Source organism: Amphiprion ocellaris, chromosome 20 (assembly GCF_022539595.1).
Source record: "Amphiprion ocellaris isolate individual 3 ecotype Okinawa chromosome 20, ASM2253959v1, whole genome shotgun sequence".
NCBI lineage: Eukaryota > Metazoa > Chordata > Actinopteri > Pomacentridae > Amphiprion > Amphiprion ocellaris.
Window position 1 is genome coordinate 27932111 of NC_072785.1, and position 21341 is coordinate 27953451.

The 21341-nt window shown below is 33.1% G+C and overlaps 1 protein-coding gene across 5 annotated transcripts in view; it reads right to left on the minus strand.

Moving 5' to 3' along the window:
• Positions 1-2378: 2378 nt before the first annotated feature.
• Positions 2379-21341, minus strand: part of slc4a11 (solute carrier family 4 member 11) — a 190080-nt gene continuing 171117 nt past the window's right edge. For all 5 annotated transcript variants that reach the window (XM_055005728.1, XM_055005727.1, XM_055005731.1 and 2 more), the window contains 6 exons: positions 21217-21323; positions 18880-19045; positions 13397-13570; positions 11146-11341; positions 8677-8846; positions 2379-5145 (listed from right to left, as the gene is read on the minus strand). In XM_055005728.1, coding sequence (XP_054861703.1) covers positions 5079-5145; positions 8677-8846; positions 11146-11341; positions 13397-13570; positions 18880-19045; positions 21217-21323 — 880 coding nt within the window. In that variant the 3' untranslated portion in view covers positions 2379-5078. The remainder of the gene's footprint in view (positions 5146-8676; positions 8847-11145; positions 11342-13396; positions 13571-18879; positions 19046-21216; positions 21324-21341) is intronic.

The following is a 21341-nucleotide window of genomic DNA, read 5'->3' on the forward strand; positions in this document are numbered from 1 at the left end:
ATCTAATGTACAATAAATATTATATAATATACATTATTATTAATACTTTTATTTAATTTTTAAAACTAATTACTGTCAATTCACTGATCTTTTTAATATTTATAACTACAGCAGCTATCTGTGAAATAATTACGTTAAGCCGATTTAAATACAGTAAAACAACAACAACAACAACAACAACAACAACAACAATAATAATAATAATAATAATAATAATAATAATAATAATAATAACAACAATAATAATAATAATAATAATAATAATAAATTGGGTAATTTCATGGTCAAACAAATGACTCTTATTACTCAAGAATAATTTCTCGAAATACTATTCATAAACTATAATAAATACAGGGGCTGGAGGATTAGAAGACTGTTAAATTACAGATACTAACTAGTGAAATCACACAAAGAGTACTCATTTACATGTTAGCCACAAAAATATAAAAATAAATTGAAAAAAAAAACAAGCTAAAAATGTGAAAAACATTCACATCAAACAGTGTTTAACCATAAAAATACACTATTTTTTACTGAATTAAAATGTGGTTATTTTACAGATATTGAAAAACAAAAGATTTAAAAATTATTTTTAAACTGTTATGTTATTGATTTACTCAGTTTTGCTTAAATTACAGACACTAACTGGTAAAAACTCTGAAAAAAAAGTATTAATTGACATGTTAACTGTAAAGAAAAACAAAGAAAACAGACTAAGACAGTAGCTAATGTCCACATCAAAAATCTGTGTTTTTACAAATGGCAAATCATTCTTTTTCAGTGTTTAACTCTTTAGACATGCACAGCTTCACTGTATTTAAATTAGCAGAAAAGAAAAAAATTTTTACAGGTATTTGGAACTAAATTTTTATGTAATATTCCAACATTTCTCAACATTTTCACTGGAACTCTAGATTTCCAGTTTTGTTGTTTGTTTGCTTTTACAAGATTTAGTTTCACAGTGTTTGTTAGATGGTGTAAGAGACAGCTTGGGAATTATTAGCCTCATATTATCCATTCATGCGCACCAAAATGTTTTTAAAACATTAAAACCTTCTTCCTCATCTGCATCATGTTGCTTCAAAAGGGTGATAATTTGAAGTTTCTCCTGAGGATGGTGCCAGAGAGAAAGGGATGAGGTCATTAAAATATGTCTAGGATCTCCTTTTTTCCACAATAGTAAGAATTTTTTTTTAAAGAAAATGAGCTTGGATTTACTTACCTGTCTACTGTCATGAGTTAAAGTCCTTGAAAATAACAATTTGTCCAGGTTTCCCCCCACATCCCCACAGAGGATTCAGTGGTGTATAGATAACAGATGGACGTATTTTTCAATTCCTAATACACATATTTTTTCCGAATAATGTTGTATATGTGTAAAATAATTATATTTCTGTTGATTTACGGTAAGAAAATAGTGTATTTTATGGTCTAGTGTCGTAAACGAACAGATTACTATTTTTGATCTGAAGATTATGCATTTCTGGGTTAATTTTATTTTTCTGTGACTTCGCTAGATATGGTCTAGTATTTAACAAATCAAATCAAGAAAATCTGTAAAACAACAGTAAAGTGTAACAAAAACATCACAATTAAAAACTGTAGAAAAGAACTGTTAAAATGTTGTGGGGGATGTTTTTTGCTTATTTGTCCGATGTTAATTGGTCAGTCACTTGGAGTTTATTTTTTATTCTTTAGTTTTCTAAAATATATATATATATATATATATATATATATATATATATATATATATATATATATATATATATATATATTTTTTTTTTTTTTTTTTTTTTTTTTTTTTTTTTAAATTTAACTCAAAAATCATGAGTATCTGAACAACAACATTTTTCATGGAACCATGCATCACATAATTTCTTAAAACAAACAAAAACACAGTCAAACACTTCTGTGGAACAATATCAACACATTTTGCTTGAATTTATGCTATTTTGTTGGTTCTCTGCGATTTGTGCGTTAATAATACTCCTTCAATCTTTCTATTCATCCAAAAATCTGTGCAGTACCACTGACATATGCAATAATTACTGTTATAGCAGCTATTTCTTAGAACGACTTTGGTTTATTTTTTATCAGTCTTATTTTTATAATAAATTCCTTGTTCACTCTGTCTTTGCTGCTGTAGCATTGCAAATTTCCCCAACGTGGGACTAATTAAGTATTATTTTATTATTATCTTATTATACTTTTATTATTATTACTATATTATTATCATTATCATAAATTATCTTATTTTAAGCTTTTATGCTGCCTTATAGGTAAAGTGTGTTACTCAAGAGAACATTTTGAACAATCGGGGGCATCAGCATTGATCTAAAGGCAAACAAAATACATACAAACACAAACACAAACAGATATGTACATCACTACTACTCTTTATTTGGCAAACAGCTTGAGATAGTCTCTCTTTTTCAGTGTACAGTATATATATATACTATAGTAAACCAACACATTCTGTTTGATAACCATTTTTTTCTCATTTTTACATATTACAGCTTTACAAATATAGCTGATCTTTTTGACAAAAATTACAGATTCTGTTGGACACCTAAATTAGTATGCTATATAAAAACCCACACATCATACATTCATGATTAGAAAAAGTAGGCTATATGAAATCGAGGGGGAAGGGGGAAGAAGAAAAAGGCAAAAAAAAAAAAGAAAAATAACACCACAGTTTCAAACAAATCCAATTTGGGAGGAGGAGGAGGAGGAGGAGGAGGAGGAGGAGGAGGAGGAGGAGGAGGAGGAGGAGGAGGAGGAAGGGAGTCGAGGTTTCCACAACAAGAGTAGTACGTCTTTCACGCTGAATCCAGTATTTGAGTCCTCTGAGAAAAAGTTTCTGCTGCTATCCCAAAGATGGTCCAGTACGGTGAAGATATCGAGGAACGACAACAGTACTGTCACATAAGAAGAAGAATCTTGAATCTCGGCCTCAAAGTTAGAAACTAATACCTTTTTGCCGTGGATTAGATTGGAGGAGTCGATTAAAAACTAAACTTCTGCATTGCAAACTGTACATGTTACTTCACACCTCGCCATCCCTTCCTTCCTTCCTTCTTCCACCAGTGCTGTCTTAAGGCTTAGTCTGAAGGATTATGCAAATGCTGCCGAGCTTTCCTCTCTCTTTTCTTCTCCTTCCTCCTTTTCTTATGCTATCTCAGCGTGAGACATCTGCTTAAATTGGACATCTTTCTCGCATCTGTAAGACAAAGTTGAACATGAGGGAGCTGCCATTTGGATATTGGGAAAGCAATTAAACGCTTTTTTTAAAAATTATTTTCAATGTGTGTGTGTGTGTGAAATAATTGATTCAGCACAGAGCAGTTGTGTTTTTTTTCTGTTATTGTTATTATTATTATTCGACTGAAAAGTTGCTGCCTTAAAAAACACAGCTTCGCCTGTCATTGCTTCCGGTGACGGTTCCAAAACCCTCACCGGTGGAGCTTTTATACACAGTATTGCTGAATATTGAGCGTTGCATTCATTTTTAGTGTTACTGTTTGTCTTGCTACTTGTGTTTTTATATTTTTTTCCTATAACTCGTGGAGGTTACATGTCCGTTGGCATCACATCGTATCAAAAAACCCAGATGAGACATGCTTTTAAGCAAAAACCAGTGCTTAGAAATTTTCTCTATTACATTTTTTTGTGTGTTTTTTTTTTTTTTTAATATTTTTCAAACTGTAGATAACAAGATAAATCTCTCCAGACGTCTGGAATTATTACATGACAACGTTTGCAAGCACTGATCTAATCATAACATCTAAATAGAAAAAACAAGACCGGGTTATTCTAAAACTTGGAACACTTGTTCACAAATTTAAAAAAAAACAAAAAAAGGATGATACTATGAATCCGAAAGCTCTCGAATGTGTATTTTTTTCCTTGACCTTTTGCCTTCATAGCGACGCACCAGAACTGTGTTGGAGCTGGAAGGGGCTTTTTGATATGTAAACACTCGAAAAACACAAGAAAACTGCGGAATGTAAAGGAGCAAAAGATGTCATGGTGATAAATAAATATCTCAATTTGACCTAGAATATTTATTTTCCTCGTATATTGCCATAATATATTCAAATATACTCATAATTTGATAAAGACTTTACCATATGTTTTGGTTTGTGCTGTCATTCTAAATAATTACATATAATATATACCCGTGGAATGTAGCTTCTTTTTTTTTTTTTAAATTTCCACTTTAAAAATGAGGTTTTTCTAGAAGGATGAAGGACACATTCTCTCACACACACCTTTATCCTCTCCTGTTCATGAATACTGCTAAACTGCGACAAGCGTCCTTCATAGGAAACAAAAAAACAGCTACAAAAAAAAAAGGTGCAGGAATGAGAAGGGTTTTTTCAACACTGCATGATGACGGATGCTTTACAGCAGCCAGATTGCAGTGTTTCTACACCGGCTGGACCCACGGAAAAGTATTTAAGTACTTATCAACACGGTGCACGTATGTAAAAACACAATGCGAGTGCAAAACGTGTGGAAAGAGATCAGACTTACATTGTGCTAGTACTACACGATGCACACTTGGCGGCTACTTACACAGTATTAGTGAGTACTTGAAGCACTTGCCCACAGGTTTAAAAACACAGACACTGCAGTAAGGATATTGTAAAGCAGGAAAAAAAAAAAAAAGAAGAACGTGGAGGTATTGTTATGGCACCGAACAATCCGACAGGGTCGAACAGAGGTGGAACAGGGAGTTCTGGACAGTCCCGTTTTCTTTTCTTTGAACCATTTCCCTCAATTTCTGGGGGAAAAATCGAACATTTCCCGCACTCTTTCGCTTCGCTTCATCTCCCGCGTTTTTCCAGTGCTTCGCCCGTGAGAATGTCCTTATCAAAAAAAATCAAAACAGTCAGTTTTGTTTCTTCTTTTTGCTTCCGTGAACAGTTTTGCATTGAAAAATATGTTTTTTTCGTGTGAATCCTCATTTCCTTTATTCATTATATATAGATTTTTTAAATTCCAGATGTCCCTTTTTTTTTTTTTTTTTTTTTTTCGTGGTGGATCCAGACCTTCTTCGCATCCATCTGTAGCTACATGTGTTGGGCATCCATTATGTCCAAGTATTTGGCCTCAATGATATGAGGAAGCACGTTGTTCCTAAAAAAAAAACAAAAACAGATACATGAGTCAGTTTTTTATTTGTTGCAGCAGAAAGAACACATAAGTCAGATCTTATCAGATGACACTGATCACTTCCTTCTCAGTGCTACAAGAGAACAAAAGATCCATTCAGTGCTTCTGATGTACAAGTTTGCACATGTGCACAAACACAATAAATTTAATGACGTAAAAGTGACGCAATGCAACACAACAGTCCTGCAGTGGAGCTGTTTTTATTAAAAGTGTTGGAAAAAGGTGTTTAAGTACAGATTCTTTCATAAGGTTTATTACATCTCAAGTCATCACAGACCTTCTGATTTGATTGAAATAATTATACCATAAATTATGGATATTTAACCCTCCTGTTGTCCTCATTTACGGGCACCAAAAAATATTGTTTCCTTGTCTGAAAAAAATCCAAAAAATCAGCAAAAAATTCCCCAAATTTCTGAAAATTTGCACAACCTTTGGGAAGAAAATTCCAATAATTCCTTAAAAGTTTCCCTTAAAAGTTTTATTTTAATAAAATCCCCCAAATTTGGCAAGAAGGTTCTTGTACATATTTTCAAAAAATGAGTAAAAATCTTCCAAGAAATCCTAAAAATATCTAAAGTGATTACATATATATCAGTAAAACTTCTAATATTTTCTTTAAGAACATTCACATAAAAATCAACCAAAATCCAGTGAAATTCGCTGGACTTTGGTAGATTTTTTTGTGAATTATATTTACTTCATTACTAGTTTCCTATCTGCTCTGTGTAAACACTGCTTGCAGTTCAGCTGAGTTGAAAAGTCTCTGAATTTTTGTCATGTGACTGTTGGTCACAACTGAGTTAATCATAACTTTTCAGGTACAATGACTACAGAATAATTTTATTTTTTTCCAGACATTAGTTCCTGCGCATGGTTTGTTTTATTTATTTATTTTTTCAAATTTATAAATAAGCCACGTAAAATAAAGTGATTTTGATAAAATATGACGATTTTACACTTACATTTGGATAATTTTCTCAATTTAATGGTACACAACAGATAATTAGTTCAAGGATCACTGGAAAGTTGAAAAACAAAAGAATTTTTCCGTTTTTACAGTTTCTTTTTATGATAAATGGTATAGTTTGGGAAATTTAAAAAATATATAGCATATATTTCAAATCCACTGGCTTGTTTTAGGGTCAAGACGGTTAAACCTTCTAGATGTGTGGTTTAGCATTTGTATTCTTTACTGTAATTAAAATGTGTTTCTAGAGGCAGATTCAGGTCAGACTCGATGCTTGTTAGTTGACCTGAATCTGCCTTAAATCTAAAGTGATTTAAGACACTTTAATGTTTTTTCTCAAGTGCTTTAAATCATTAAGGCACTTGAGAAAAATGATTTTCTGGGACAAACTGGCCGGGCAGTCGTATCAAGGTCTTACTAATACTGAAAAAATATACATTCTATAGATATTTTACTACTTACATTTTAAAATGTATTTCACTATTTCTCACCTCTACATGTAGAATAAGGTGATTTTGATGAAATATTACTATTTTACACTTAGACTTGGATAATTATCTAATTCTAATTTAATTTAATGGTGCATCAGATAAATAGTTCAAAAACTGTTGGAAAGTTAAAAAAGTAAAGATTTGTTGGTTTTTACCATTTATTTCTATGACAAATTATATAATTTGGGTAATTTTTTAAACTAGAATATGCATTTCGAGTCCAGAAGGTTAAACTTTATAATAGACAAACCTGCTAAATCTGCAATTGTGTACTTGAAGTGTACACAGTTGTTTAGAAACGTGGTTTTCAAAAAAACACCCAAAAAAGCCAGAAAGTGCACATTCTTTACTGTAATTAAAATGTGTTTCCATGCAGAGGCAGAATCAGGTCAGACTGAGCGCATGTTAGCTGCTGAATGTCACCCTGAGATAATCAGAATTTAATGGTGCAGCACAGATGAGGAGTTCAAGAACCGCTGGAGACTTGAAGAAAACTGCCTTTTAAAAAAACAACCAAAAAAAAACCAGAATCTGGTTACTGTAGCTGGTTTATTTTCAGCATATTTTTTATTGAGATATGCAGAATAAAGTGATTTTGATGAAATATTATGATTAGATTTGGATAATTTTTTCTAACATGATGGTGTATCACAGATGAGTAGTTCAAGAACTGCTGGAATGTTAAAAAAAAAAACAAAAAACAAAAAACAGTTTTTTTCAGTTTTTACAGTTTCTTTTTATGGTAAATGGGTAAATTTTGGTATCTTTTAAAAAATAGATCTTGCATTTGGGGTCCTGCGGGTTAAACTTTTTAATAAACAAACCTTAAAAAAATTACAATTTATAATATAAAATGAGATGTAGAATAAAGTGATTTTGATAAAATATTACTTTTATACTTGGATAATTATCATAATTTAAAGGTGCAGCACAGATGAGTAGCTCAAAAACGGTCAGAAAGTTAAAAAATATATAAAATTTTAAATTTTTAAAATTTCTTTCTATGATAAATAACATAATTTGGGTAATTTTTTAAAAAATAGATCTTGCATTTGGGGTCCACAGGGTTAAACCTTATAATAGACAAACCTAAAAAAAAAAAAAGTAGTTCCGCTAGTTTAGTTCAGCTGAATTTAGCCAAAAAGTCGAACGCAGAAATTGGTTCCTGCATATGATATATATCTACATCTATATCTATCTATCTATCTATCTATCTATCTATCTATCTATCTATCTATCTATCTATAAATATATATATATATATATATATATATATATATATATATATATATATATATATATATATATATATATATATATATATATATTTATTCTTTTTTTTTTTTTAAATGAGACGTGTATAATAAAGTGGTTTTGACAAAATATGACGATTTTACACTTAGATTTGGATAATTTTCCCAATATAATTGTGCATCACAGACGAAGAAAAAGTTGAAAGTTGAATAAAACTGTAGAACGGATTATTATTATTATTATTATTATTATTATTGTTATTGTTATTGTTATTATTTACAGAATCTGGTTATTTTGCACAAATATATTTTCAGCATATTTTTCAATCAGACACGCAGAATAAAGTGAATTTGATTAAATATTACGATTTTATGCTTATCTTTGGATAATTTTTCCCATAATGGTTCATCACAGATGAGTAGCTCAAAAACTGTCGGAAAGTTAAAAAAAAACACAATTTATTAAATTTTTATAATTTCTTTCTATGATAAATGCTCATTTTAAAAACTAGAACATACATTTGGGGTCCGGATGGTTAATCCTTACGATTGACAAACCTGCAAAATCTACAGTTGAAGTGTGTTGTGTAGAAAAATATATGGTTTTGCCAAAGAAGAGAGAAGCAGAAGAGTGCGACACATTCTTTACTGTAATTAAAACCTGTTCCGTGCAGAGGCACATTCAGGTCAGACTGAGCGCTTGTTAGCTGCTGAATGTCACCCTGATTTAAGGCACTCAAGAAAAACCATCTTCTGGGACAAAGCGTCCGTGCAGCCGTACCTGATGGGGATTAGGAGGATCATGAACAGAGGGAAGATCATCTTCATGTACGGTATCGGGTACATGCCAAACGTACACAGCACCAGCAGCTGCATCATCTGCAGGAAGGTGAAGTAGTGGATCTTCCTCTGGGGCACTTTGCGGATGTAGTGGGTGGGCGGGTAGGACGTCTGCAGGAGGCCAGAGGATCAGGACAGATTAAAGCACAATCTCCCCCCCCAGGTCTCCCAGAAATGACTCAGGGAAGTGGACGACCCACACACACCTCCAAGAAGTGCACTCGGGCTTTTTGGATCATAAATAACATTTAGCTTTCAGTGGGCCGAGTGTATTTACGGTATCAGAGGTCTCCAGAGTGAATGCGTGAGGAGGGATGCTGTTTTTAACCCGATAAGATTTTATTCTTCTCTGGTCAAAGCTGCACAAACACATCTCCAGCTGATCTGGAGTCAGGTATCTCCAGCCACAAATCAGGAATTACTCAACGCCTCTGGCAGAGAAACGGTTTCACTGTCTGAGTTTCACTACCTGCAAAAAACACTCAGCTTATCTGGAAAGTATGAAAACAAAACTCAGCAAATCAGGATTATCCACAGCTGAGGCCTGGAAATCTTCAAAATAAAGTCCTGTGAAGAGCTGGAGTGGAACAGAGGCAGAGACTGAACTGAGATTTTCACATTTTATCCTCTTTTTTCTGCTCTAAATCTTGATTTTGAAAATATTATTGAACAAAAGTCTTTTTCTGGTACCTTTATGTTGAACATTGCAGAGTTTTTTCACAAGAAAATGACTCATAAATATGTTTTTTTCTGTTAGATCTTCAGTTTTATCAGCTAGAATCACTTAAAATTGGCCTTCTTTTGTTTGCATTTGCTATTGTGGCTCTAAATCCTCCTCAATAAGTGATTTTCTATTTTTTTTATTGCTTTAATTTCAGTTTCAATGGCAATTTAGCTTTTTCCAATTTTTCCAATATATTACAACCTTCCATATCATCAATAGTCTAAATTCCACAAAAACTGATTTAAGAACATATGCACGTCCTCCTTTTTCTGCTCAAATTCTTGATTTTAATAAGATGCAAAATGATTCTTCAACATAAATACATGAATGTTTTTTCCCGGTACCTTTATGTTGAACATTGCAGAGTTTACTTATAAGAAAATGATTCATACAACATGTTTTTTTGTGTCTGATCTTTAAATTTATCAGCTCGAATCACTTAAAATTCACCTTTTTTTGTTTGCATTTGCTATTGTGGCTCTAAATCCTCCTTAATATGTGTTGTTTCTATTATTTTTTAATGCTTTCATTTCAGTTTCAATGTCAATTTTGCAGAATTTCATCCACTTTAATACATTACAACCTTTCTGGAGTCACAGAAATGGTTTAAAGATCAAAAAAATTGTTTCACAGTCTCAGTTTATCTGGAATGTATGAAAACAAAACTCAGAAAATCAGGATTATCCATAGCTGAGGCCTGGAAATCTTCAAAATAAAGTCACGTGAAGAGCTGGAGTGGAACAGAGGCAGAGACTGTACTGAGATTTGACATTTTATCCACCATTTTCTGCACAAAATGTTGATTTTAAGTAAGATTCTAAACATAAATAAACCAATGTCTTTGCTTGCTACCTTTATGTTGAACATTGCAGAGTTTAGTCATGAGGAAATGACTCATAAATGTGTGTTTTTGTCTCTGATTTGTCCGTTTTATCAGCCAGAATCACTTAAACAAAACAAAAAAATAATTTGCATTTGAACATACTTTTCTGCTCCACCACTAGAAGATTCAATAAAGACACTAATCTATTGTAGTTGTTGGTGAGTTTGGAGCTTAAACATGTTAGTTTCTGCTTGAATTTGTGATTTAGAAAAGAATTAAATGACATTTTATTACCAATTCATGCAGAAAAACCAAGTTATGAGTTTGGAGCTTAAACATGTTGGTTTTTGATTGAAATTGTGATTTCAATAAGGATTAAATCACATTTTATTACCAATTAATGCAGAAAAACCATTATTATTCCATCATCGGGTATGTTTTTTTTATACAGTGCACCTAAGTTGCTGATAAAATCCAGGTTTTGTGGGTGCCAGAATGATTCACTTCCTCCTGCTGCCATGTGGTGGCGCCAGTGTGTGCCGTTAGAGAGACTGAGACAGCAGGAAGGTTAAATCGGACACACAGGATCAGACACAACAAAACAGATTCTTGATGATTTTACAGATATTTTTCTAAACATATGACCTGAATCTTCTAGGCCACACATTCTAGCATTCGTATGAGGCTTATAATAATAATAATAATGCTAATTTATTAGCTAAACCACGTGAAAACACTCACAAAAAAATTAGATTTGCAAATATTCCTTCACACAGATCTGGAGCAGAACCGGGCATCCAGTCAACCGTTTGATCTGCGGAGAACCCCGCGATCGACATATGGACTCGTTTCTACTTCCTCACCTGCTCCTTGAGGAGGAGGGCCATGCGGTCGCACATCTGGTTGCCGTCGATGGAGGTGAGGGCGATGTAGAGGAAGAGGCCGTACAGCACCGGCTTGGGGATCCACTGCAGCGGGATGGGAAGCAGCAGCACCGACACGCCGATGAAGATGTTGGCAGCCAGAGATGTCAGACGGGTTTCTTTCACCTGGACGATGCTGAGGAGACACAATGACGCGTGGAGAATGAATCAATGCTGGAAGGACCCTACCGTCGATTGTGTTTCCCACAATGCAGCAGACCACATGTTTTTAGGGGATTTTCTTATCAGCGTTTTGCCACATTTAGCATTGGAGGAAGTCAAGATTTTTCTAGGCCTAGTTTGTAGAGTTTAAAGGTCAAAAAACTACACAAAAAACATGCCCTTGACATTTTTTTAGCTGAGATATTAACATGTTATTGTTTTCGTTTGTCTTTCCGTCTGTTGTTCCGTCTGTGTGCAACATTACGCAAAGACAGACAAACAGATCTGGACGAAATTTTCAGGGAAGGTCAGAAATGACACAAGGATCAAGTGATTAGATTTTGACAGTGATGCAGCTTATAGTCTGGATGCACGGATTTGTTAAGGATTTCTGTATCATTGTGAGATGGCAGCACGGCGTCACTGCAACTGGATCAATCTATAATTGAGGGACTTTTGAAGTCCATGGGATATATCTTGCATACATTTTTATTCAAAGTTAAAAAAAAGTTTTTTATGTTCATTATAATCATGTCTTTACAAATTGCATATTTATTTATTGTGGAAACAATCACTTATTAATAAAAAAAATAAATACTGGATGTCACTAAAATGTCAGCTAAATAATCATCCGAATTCAAAAGCAACCATCTTCTAATTAGCTAAACAATTATAAAATGAGTTTAATCGATAATTGTTTCTATTGTGTTCTTTTTATTAAGTTGAGATAATCATGACAGATATTTCTTTTTTGGCAATATATCAAATTTTATATGGAAAATAACAAATTGTATCTGTGTCCAAGAATTATTTTAAAATTATGTAACTTAACGTAAAATAATTTAACTTAACTTGAAAGTAAACTAAATAATAAAAAAAGAAATAAACTTAATACAAATAATCTAACTCGGGAAAAATAATTTTATGCAACTAAACCAAATAATTTAAAAATAATTTAACTTAATTTCGCAAAGACATAATTTAACCTAACCTGAACTTAAATAATTTTAAAATAATTTAACTTCACTTAAAACTAAAGCAAATGATTTCAGAGTTATGCAGTTTAACTTAAAATTAAACCAAATAACTTAAAAGTAATTAAACTCAACCTGAAAGTAAACTAAACAATTAAAACAAAATTTAGTGAATAAAAATAACTGAACTCAGGAAAAATGATTTAACTCAAGTTAAAATTAGACTAAAATATTTAAGAATAATTTAACTTGACATAATTTTAAAATAATTCCTCCTATTAAAAATAATTTAGACAAGGAAAAATAACAATTGATTAAATTTTTTTTAAATGAAAAAAGGAAAATAAGGAAAAATATAAAGTTAAAAATATTAAAAATAAAATATAATTGTACAAAAATATTTTTAGTGGCGTAAATAAAATATAAATTGTTGCAGGAACTATGCTGATTTAATTCACACTGTCACTTCTTATAGTAGCTGCTGTTATTAAATAGTCTTGTTTTTGATTTTGCATTTTTAAGCATTTTTTGTTAGAATTTGGCTGCATTTTTTACATTTATTTACTACAATGTAAATCTGTGGACACCTTTAAAATGTCTCACATTTATTTATTTCTCTTTATGTTGTTCTTAGTGTAAATCTTTATTTTATTTCCTCTGTATTCATATTTCTATTATTATAAAACAGATTCTGACATTCTGCTGCAGCATAAATAAACTCTGACATCTCCTCATTAGCAGTCAGATTAGGAAAAGTGGAATATTAATTTCCAAACACACTTTGAAGAACTCTAAATGACACACTTCCCTACAGCTCATATCTCTAATTAGATCTCCTCCTCTGATATAAAACTGCCCCCTTTTTTCCATTTGTCACCTCCGACTGCTTTAATAATCCTGAAATCTGCCTAAACTGTAATTTGGGTCGTATCTGTGCGTGAACTTCATCCTCTCGCCTTTTCAAAACGCTCGGCTACGCGGCAATCATGCAATCAGGGGAGACGAGGATACAGTAGCTCCTAAATGACAGCGCAACCTTTAATGAGGAAACTCACGTCTCGTAGAGGTGCCCCCCCTCCACGCGCTGCTCCACGAAGGCCAGCTGGCGAACGTGCAGCGTGGAGTGGGGGAAGGCGGCGTGCATCCACGGCAACCCCAGCACCGACATCAGGATGTTGATGAGGCCGGAGAGCATCAGGTCCCAGTGGTAGGCCGTCCCCTTCAGCAGCCTGACAGCAGGACGGAAAAACACATCACACACACATCAGACACATCAGCTCATTCTGAGTGATGATTCACACAGACGACAGCTTCATTCACCACTGGAACCTGTTGATTGGCTCCATATATAAACTCAAAATTGAACGAAATTGTTTAAAAATAATTTAATTTTAAAAAATTGTTTAACTTCAGAAAAATCATTTAAACTTAAAACTAAACTCAATAATTCAAAAATAGTGTCACTTAGCTTAATAATAATACATTAACTTAGATAAAAAAATTATAATTTAAATTAAAATTAAATTAAATAACTTAAAAATAATGCAACTTAGCTTAATAATATTTAAATTTTGTAAAAATAATTTATAATTTAACTTAATACTAAACTAAATTTTAAAAATAACATAACCAAGCTTAATAATAATATTTTAACTTTTAAGTAAGATCAATTTGTAAATTAACTTGACTTAAAACTCAACTAAATAATTTAAAAATAATGTAACTTAGCTTAGTAATAATATTTTAACTTAATAAAAATACATTTAGAATTTAACTTTAAACTAAATAATTTCAAAGGCTGAGGCCTGAAAATCTTCAAACCAAGAGATTTTTTTGACATTTTCTCCTCTTTTTTGGCCTCCTTTATCAGATTCAAATCTTCATTTTAAAAATATTTTATACAAATGTCTTTGTTTGGTACCCTCGTGTTGAACTTTGCAGAGTTTAATCAGAAGAAAATGACTCACCAATGTGGGTTTTTATGTCTCTGATCTTTAGTTTTCTCAACTAGAATAAAGCTTACATTATTATAATCGAAACATTTAACTTTATTGCTGGTCTTTCATTTCACTATTACTAGCAGCTTTGTAACAAAAATTCCTCAACTTTTATTTGTTACAAAAGTCCCAGAATTTTTGCCACATAACTGTTGGTCATATATGAGTCAATCATACTTGTATAATCGTACCATGAGAAGCAGAATTTTTTGTTTTTGACTGAATCAGTTTAGAACAAATGTTAATTTTTTTTACTGAATTTTTAAATGAAGCATGTAGAATAAAATGACTTCCTGATTTTAAAGGACACGTCACATATGATTCATTCAAGAAACCACCAGAAAGTTGAAAATCTGCTGGTTTTCTTTCTGTTTTTACAGTTTCAGGCTCTGATAAATGGTGTAATGTTGGCTTTTTGTGTGTGTTTTTTTTTTTAGCTGTTATATTATTTACCATTTGTGAGTTAAAAAAATAGCATTTAGAGCTCATAACTGCAGATAAAAGCAGCTTTACTTCTTGACTTTTATATTTGTGAGGTTTTTATACTGTTCTTTACATATTCTATACAGATTCCTCAGTACGTATGAGTACATCTTAACCTTTTACATCATAAATATTGCACATTTTACTCCACTGATTTCCTCTATATACCATTTCTGCACTTGTCTTGTATATTCATATATTCTTCTTGTATGTCAGCCTCAGTTTGCATAAGCAGATGTGAGTTATGAGAGCATTTAAATGAAGGAAAAGGTTAATCAGGGAACTTGGCAGAGGAATTTCACGGCTTTAAGACCTTGTTTATTGCTGCACATGTCAATAAAATCCTTGAAATCCTGTGAAATAAACTCACACACTGATTTACAAGTGTATTAATGCTGTCCATGACTTTGCGGTTTTTAAAGCAGGTGTGTGAATTAATGAGTTTTGCATCGTTTTCACTGCAGCATCTGCAGCAAAAAATGGGAGAATTTCTGAATTTGTGATTCGTAGAAGAGAAAATTTCCACCTGCAATGAAGAATTTGAGAAGGGGGTTGTTTTGCTGCACTAACACATTCACAATAATAGAAATAATAGAAATTTGGATGATATATTTAGATAATATTAAGGGGTGAGTACATGTGGCAGCCTACGCTAATACACAGTTTGCATCACTGTCAACAAAACCTTAATAAACTTGCATGTTTTATTAATTTCTCTCTTTAAATTTAATAGAATACTATACATTTTGTCACATTTTCGAGCATAAATCACTTTGTCACATCATAAACTTTACATAAAAGCAAATCTGCAACCTTTAAGATGCCACAAAACATGCTTGTTTTCGTAAATTTTAGATAAGAATCTCTTAATAACTTGTTTATTGCTGCATATGTCAATAAAAGCCTTTAAATCCTGCAAAATGTGAGATTTTTTTTTTTTAAATTTGTGATTTGAAGAACAGAATATTTCCACCTGCACTGAAGAATTTGAGAAGGAGAAGAATTTAACTGACTTTCACAGGTGCTCAGTTGTTTTGCTCCAATAATACCTTCATAATAATAGAAATAATACAAAATTAGATGATATATTGAGATAATATTTAGGGGTGAATACATGTAGCAGCCGACACCAATGCACAAATAAAATGAGTATCACTATTCTTCAGCAAAACATGAATAAACTTGCATGTTTTATTAACTCCACTCTTTAAATATAATAGAAAATTGTGCACTGTCATGTTTATAAGCATAAATCAGTTTGTCACATCATAAAATTTCCACAAAAACAAATCTGCAACCTTTAAGATGCCACAAAACCTGTTTTGTTTTTGCTCATTTCAGATAAGAATCACTGTTTTGCATCTTCCCTGGTGCTGCAGAGCCGATAGGAGAGAAATTAGTGTTTGTTTGAGCATTTTTTGGGGGGTAAGATTTGCCCTAAAACTGTAAATACGTCGTGTGAAGTCAGACTAGTGTCCACAGCGGTCGCTCTGTGAAGAAATGGGAACGCGCTGATTACTAGCTGAGCGTCCTGCTGACGTGCCCTTGAACGTGACATTGGCACCGCTGGATGCCGTAAATCTCGCCAGAAAACAACCTCAGAGCTTTAAATCTAACAAAGACGGAGACGATTTCACCAGAGGAGGAGGAGAAGAAGAGGAAGAAGAAGAAAAAGAAGAAGAAGAAGCTCCTTGTAATTCTGCAAGTCAGGTAAAAGTCCATATTTATTTGCATACCGATGGCAGCTGCTTTTAATAAATAATAAATAATTGATGCAATCAAAGGCGTATGCAGGTGGAGAAGAGTTCAAGTGTGCTAAAAAAAGAAGCTAAAAATAGATGGAAAGCAGAATAAAGCAAAGCTAAAACAGAAATAGCTGCTGTGGTCCTTTTGTTCATGACACCAGAAGATGAAGTTCTGACTTTGAAGTGAAGCGTCTTTATTACTCGTAAACTCTCAGGATTTCTTATTGTCCTCCAAATAAATCCATAATAATGATAATGCCGATATAATGGGTTTTTCTTGCTGCGCATTGGGTTTCTGCTGCTATTTCACAATAAAAGACATCTATTTTTTTTCACAAATTGAATGTTTTTAATGTGAAGCAGCAGCAGGAAATGTTCATTTGTCATCAGCAGCAACTAAATATCTTTCTAAATCAGGATTATGCACTAACTGACCGTTTTATTAGGTACATCTGTGAAATCTAATGCAATCTTATACGGCAGCTGCATCTCTAATTCTACTTTTACTATAAATATATGTTGACTCTCGTTATAAAATCAGTTGAGAAACCAAGAGGGAAAGGGAAACTAAATATCCCTACGATTTAAATATAAAATAACAATTCTAATGAAATGTCATAGCTGGAAAATACAGAATACAGATACTCTTTGGAAAATCTTTCATTTTTAATTTATTCTTTCGTAGTTGCTATTTCAGTTCTGGTTAATTCCCCTTTTTAGACCTAATTAATCTCAATACAACAAATGTAGAACATAATATCTAAGATTCCATCGTTATATGTTTTTTACAGTAGGACTGATGGATATTTAAAGGCTCTAAATCGGTTTGTCTGATGCAAACGAAGTCGTATTTGACTCAAATGTCAAGTTTCTGCCTGAGTTCATCTAAAAGACCAGCAAATGTCCGGTTGCAAGTGTCCCAAAGTGGCCTTGATTGAACTCTGAGGAGTCACAGCTGGTTTTCTGAAAGCTCAACTCACTAATCTCAGATTTAACCAACTGAATTCCAAAGTCTTGCCAATAAGTGTAAAAGGAGTGTTATATTTTCAAAAAGTGGCCAAAATGACATCATTTATCAGAGCTAAAAAGTGCAAAAACTGAAAAAAAATGTCTGATTTTCAACTTTCCGTGAGAAAAATTCTGTAACTATTCGGTTGAACTGCAGGCAGTGGAGAGCAAAGAGGAAACAAGTGTGGAAATAATTTTAGAAAGACTGAGAGAAAAACTGAACCAAGCACGGCTCAGAAACGGCGTAGAGAGGAGGAAACTGTCAACAAGTTGTTGGACGATACATTCTGCATGGTGAAATATATCTCTTGTTCTTCTAATTTTGGAGACGTAAATGTAAAATATATATAGTGAAACATGTATACTACATAGAGCCGCCACTTTACAAGTGTTGGTTACACCTGAAAAATGTTTTATATGTTGATTCCAGATTTTCTTAAAAAGCTTTTCTTAGTTTTTTGACTGTAAAATGATGCAGTTGAACATCCATTATGTTAAATAAATAAAAATGTTTCTATTTAATATATTTTTCTGCCAGATTCTATAGATTTTTTATGGATATTATGAATTATTTCTATACCAGGGTATAGATTTGTGTCCGACGGGGCTGATATTAATGAAAATTGGTGCTTTGAAACACTCTGAAATCCCTCTACACTCAACATTGTTGGCTCAACAATAAAATATTACCACAGTCTGCATAAATCTTTTTGAGCTTAAATGAAATTATGTCCAACCAACGAACTACACTGACTTCGATAAATGAGCTTTTCCTCTTCAATCAAGGACATATATTGGGTTATTATTTTTCACTTTTGTTTGTTTTGTTGTGTTTTATTTAGTTTTGTTGTTGTTTTGAATATTTTGATTTGTTTTCGTGGCTTTTTTTTCTCACATGTCCAAAATAAGAACATTCATTCACTCATTTTTAAATACTTAATGATTGCTAGCATCAATACAATTTTTTTAAGTTGATGAGTCATAAAAAATGAGGTTGTTCCAAGTAGTATTTCTGCATTTTTGAAAAGTTTTGAAAATGTTTAAATGTTATGTAACTAAATAACATAATTCTGAAGTTTTGAAGCAAGCAAATTAAAAGAAATTCAGTTGCTGCAGTGTTTAGTTGCCTCAACTTGAGTCTACATGGAAATTTGAGTATGCATAACTCACAATATTAAGCTGATGCAATTACTTACATTTTAAATCAACCGAACTCATCAAAATTGGATTAGCAACTTCAAGATCATCAAATTAGACATCAGGCATTTAATTAAGAAGGATCTGGTCCCTTGTATATCTTTTTACCTGTTCTCTGGCGCGTTGGTCAGCGATACAACGATGTTCTGGTCGATGAAGATGAGCAGCGCCAGGAGGAAGCCGAGGCCCATGGCGCTGACGACGTTCATGGCCGACAGACGCTCGAACGGAGCCACGTTGAAGATGGGACGGTCGTGAACTTTAAACACTGGAACTGTTGCAGCGGGACAAAACAGAACACCGTAAGATTTTTGAACATGTTGCCTCCATATTCATGTAAGTTTTGCTGACGATGCGAGCTAATTCTCTGCTTCTTTTATGTGTGAAGTTGTAGAAACGGGACTTTAGTGGTGTAAAATCCACTAGCATTACTCCTAATTCACCAGATTTATCATCACAAACAGAAAAACTCCTGTGTTGACTCATGTTTTCACACCTGTAGCCGCTTTAGAGGGACGGCTGGATTCCTCTCACACTGCCGCATGTCTTATTTAGCACCGTATCCCGTCAAAAGCGGCTAAATTAAGTGCAGTTGGTTAAATTTAGGCAGAAATGACAATACAATAATGGCTCTATTATGCCTTGACTTATTGTCTCTGGAGGTAAAGGAACAGAAAATTGGCCGGGCACTTAAATTTTAATTCCCTTGAGGGTTTGGCGCTCGTCTCTGCGTTTCTGAGTCGGAGTCCTGCAGAACAGCTGCTGCCTTGGCAACAATGAATGGAGACCCGAAATGATGCGAAACAATGGAGGATAAAAACCCAAAAGCTCCAATGTGTTTTGGCCCCTGCCTTGATTAAGGGACATAAAAAGACAATAAAGGCACCGAATAAGTGAAGCCTCGCAATTTGAAAGCCGGTGTTTAGACGTAAACAGGTTGTAAGTTTGTGCCCTTCGGCTGCTTGTTGTTACAGTTAAGCTCCTTCATAAATAAATTTAAGGTGCAATTTTGTAAAAATTTGACATTTTTGGGCTTAAAACACAAACTTATTTAGTGCCAACAGCTAAATGAGTTTCTGCTCCGTGCAAACAAAGTCTGCAGTTCATCTGAAAAGTCTCTGAATTTTTGTAATTTAACTGTTAGTCTGAGATGAGTTGTTAATACCTGTGTAGTTGCATTGGGAAACATAGAATATTTTGTTTTTTATAGAATCTGGTTCGTGCAAATGGTTTATTTTTGGCAAATTCTTTGAATAAGACATGTCGGAAAATGCAATTTTGATGAATATATCACTATTTTAAGCCTTGAACTGACAACACTGGCTGCATCCATGATCCGGCAGTCTATATTATGCAGATTTACAAGTTCATATGTTTATTTTGGGGTTTACTAGAATCAATTTACACATTATTGACAACAACTGCCCTATGCATGACTCTGAAGAACTCATTATATGTTCTTCGGGAGCTAAATGAGTATCCGCTCTGTGTGGACAAAATCTGCATTTCAGCTGAAAAGTCTCAGAATTTTTATAATTTAACTGTTAATCTCAGATGTATTGTTAATACCTTTGTCGTTGCATTGGGAAACATAGAATATTTTGTTTGTTATAAAATCTGGTTAGTGCAAATGGTGTATTTTTGGTGAATTTTCAAATTAAACATTAAGCAATAGAAACCAAAAACTCCCCAAGTCACCAAAATTACACCTTTAAATCAGTCAGAAAGTCAGCATAAAATAAACTGTTTACACCAGATTCTCTAATAAAACAACAAATAAATGCTGTTTTTAAAGATTGTGAAAATATAAATATATATATATATTTCCACACAATGCAGAGTCACCTTTATTTCTAGTATTGGTATCAAAAATCTGTCTGCATTTTTCCTTTCTCATCTTTAATTGCCATTTATTAGAGTCATAAATTGCAAAAACAGAAAGTAGAATCGTTTTTTGAACTTTTGTACAGCCCTCTAGAGTAGTATGAAAAATGCGGAGTTTACAAAGGCTGTAAAAATGCATACAGTAACTGTCAATAGCATGACAGACTTTTCAAATTTTTGTAAAATAATAAGGCAAATAAAGTCCACTTTTGCTTTTTCTCTTTTATATTTCATGGAATTATAATTGCCACACTGCAAAAAAGCAGTTTTAAGATCGCTCTGCTTCTAGTTATGGTTGTTCTGTTTCCATAGAGATGCAGGACTTTACTTTTACTTTTGCGTAAAAAACATGCCCACAGTGAATAAAAATGTCCTGAAAATTTCTAGGGGTTCAGAGGATTACTGTGCAGTTGCTACTACTGCACCTCTAAAACTGTAAAAACTAAAAAAAAAAGCAGCACGTGGTCACCTTTGTTGCAGGCTGATGGACATGCACTGTGATTAGACTGTCTAATTTTGTTTAGAACACTTGAATGCACTTCGCCAACAAATGATACTAACGCTCGATGTCGCTGAAAATGTAGGAGCCGATGAAGGAGAACAGGAGCACGGAGATCGGCAGGGCGCAGTCCGACAGCACCTCCCTCACTTTGGCGTGCAGGAAAGGGCTGAAAACGAGAGACAGA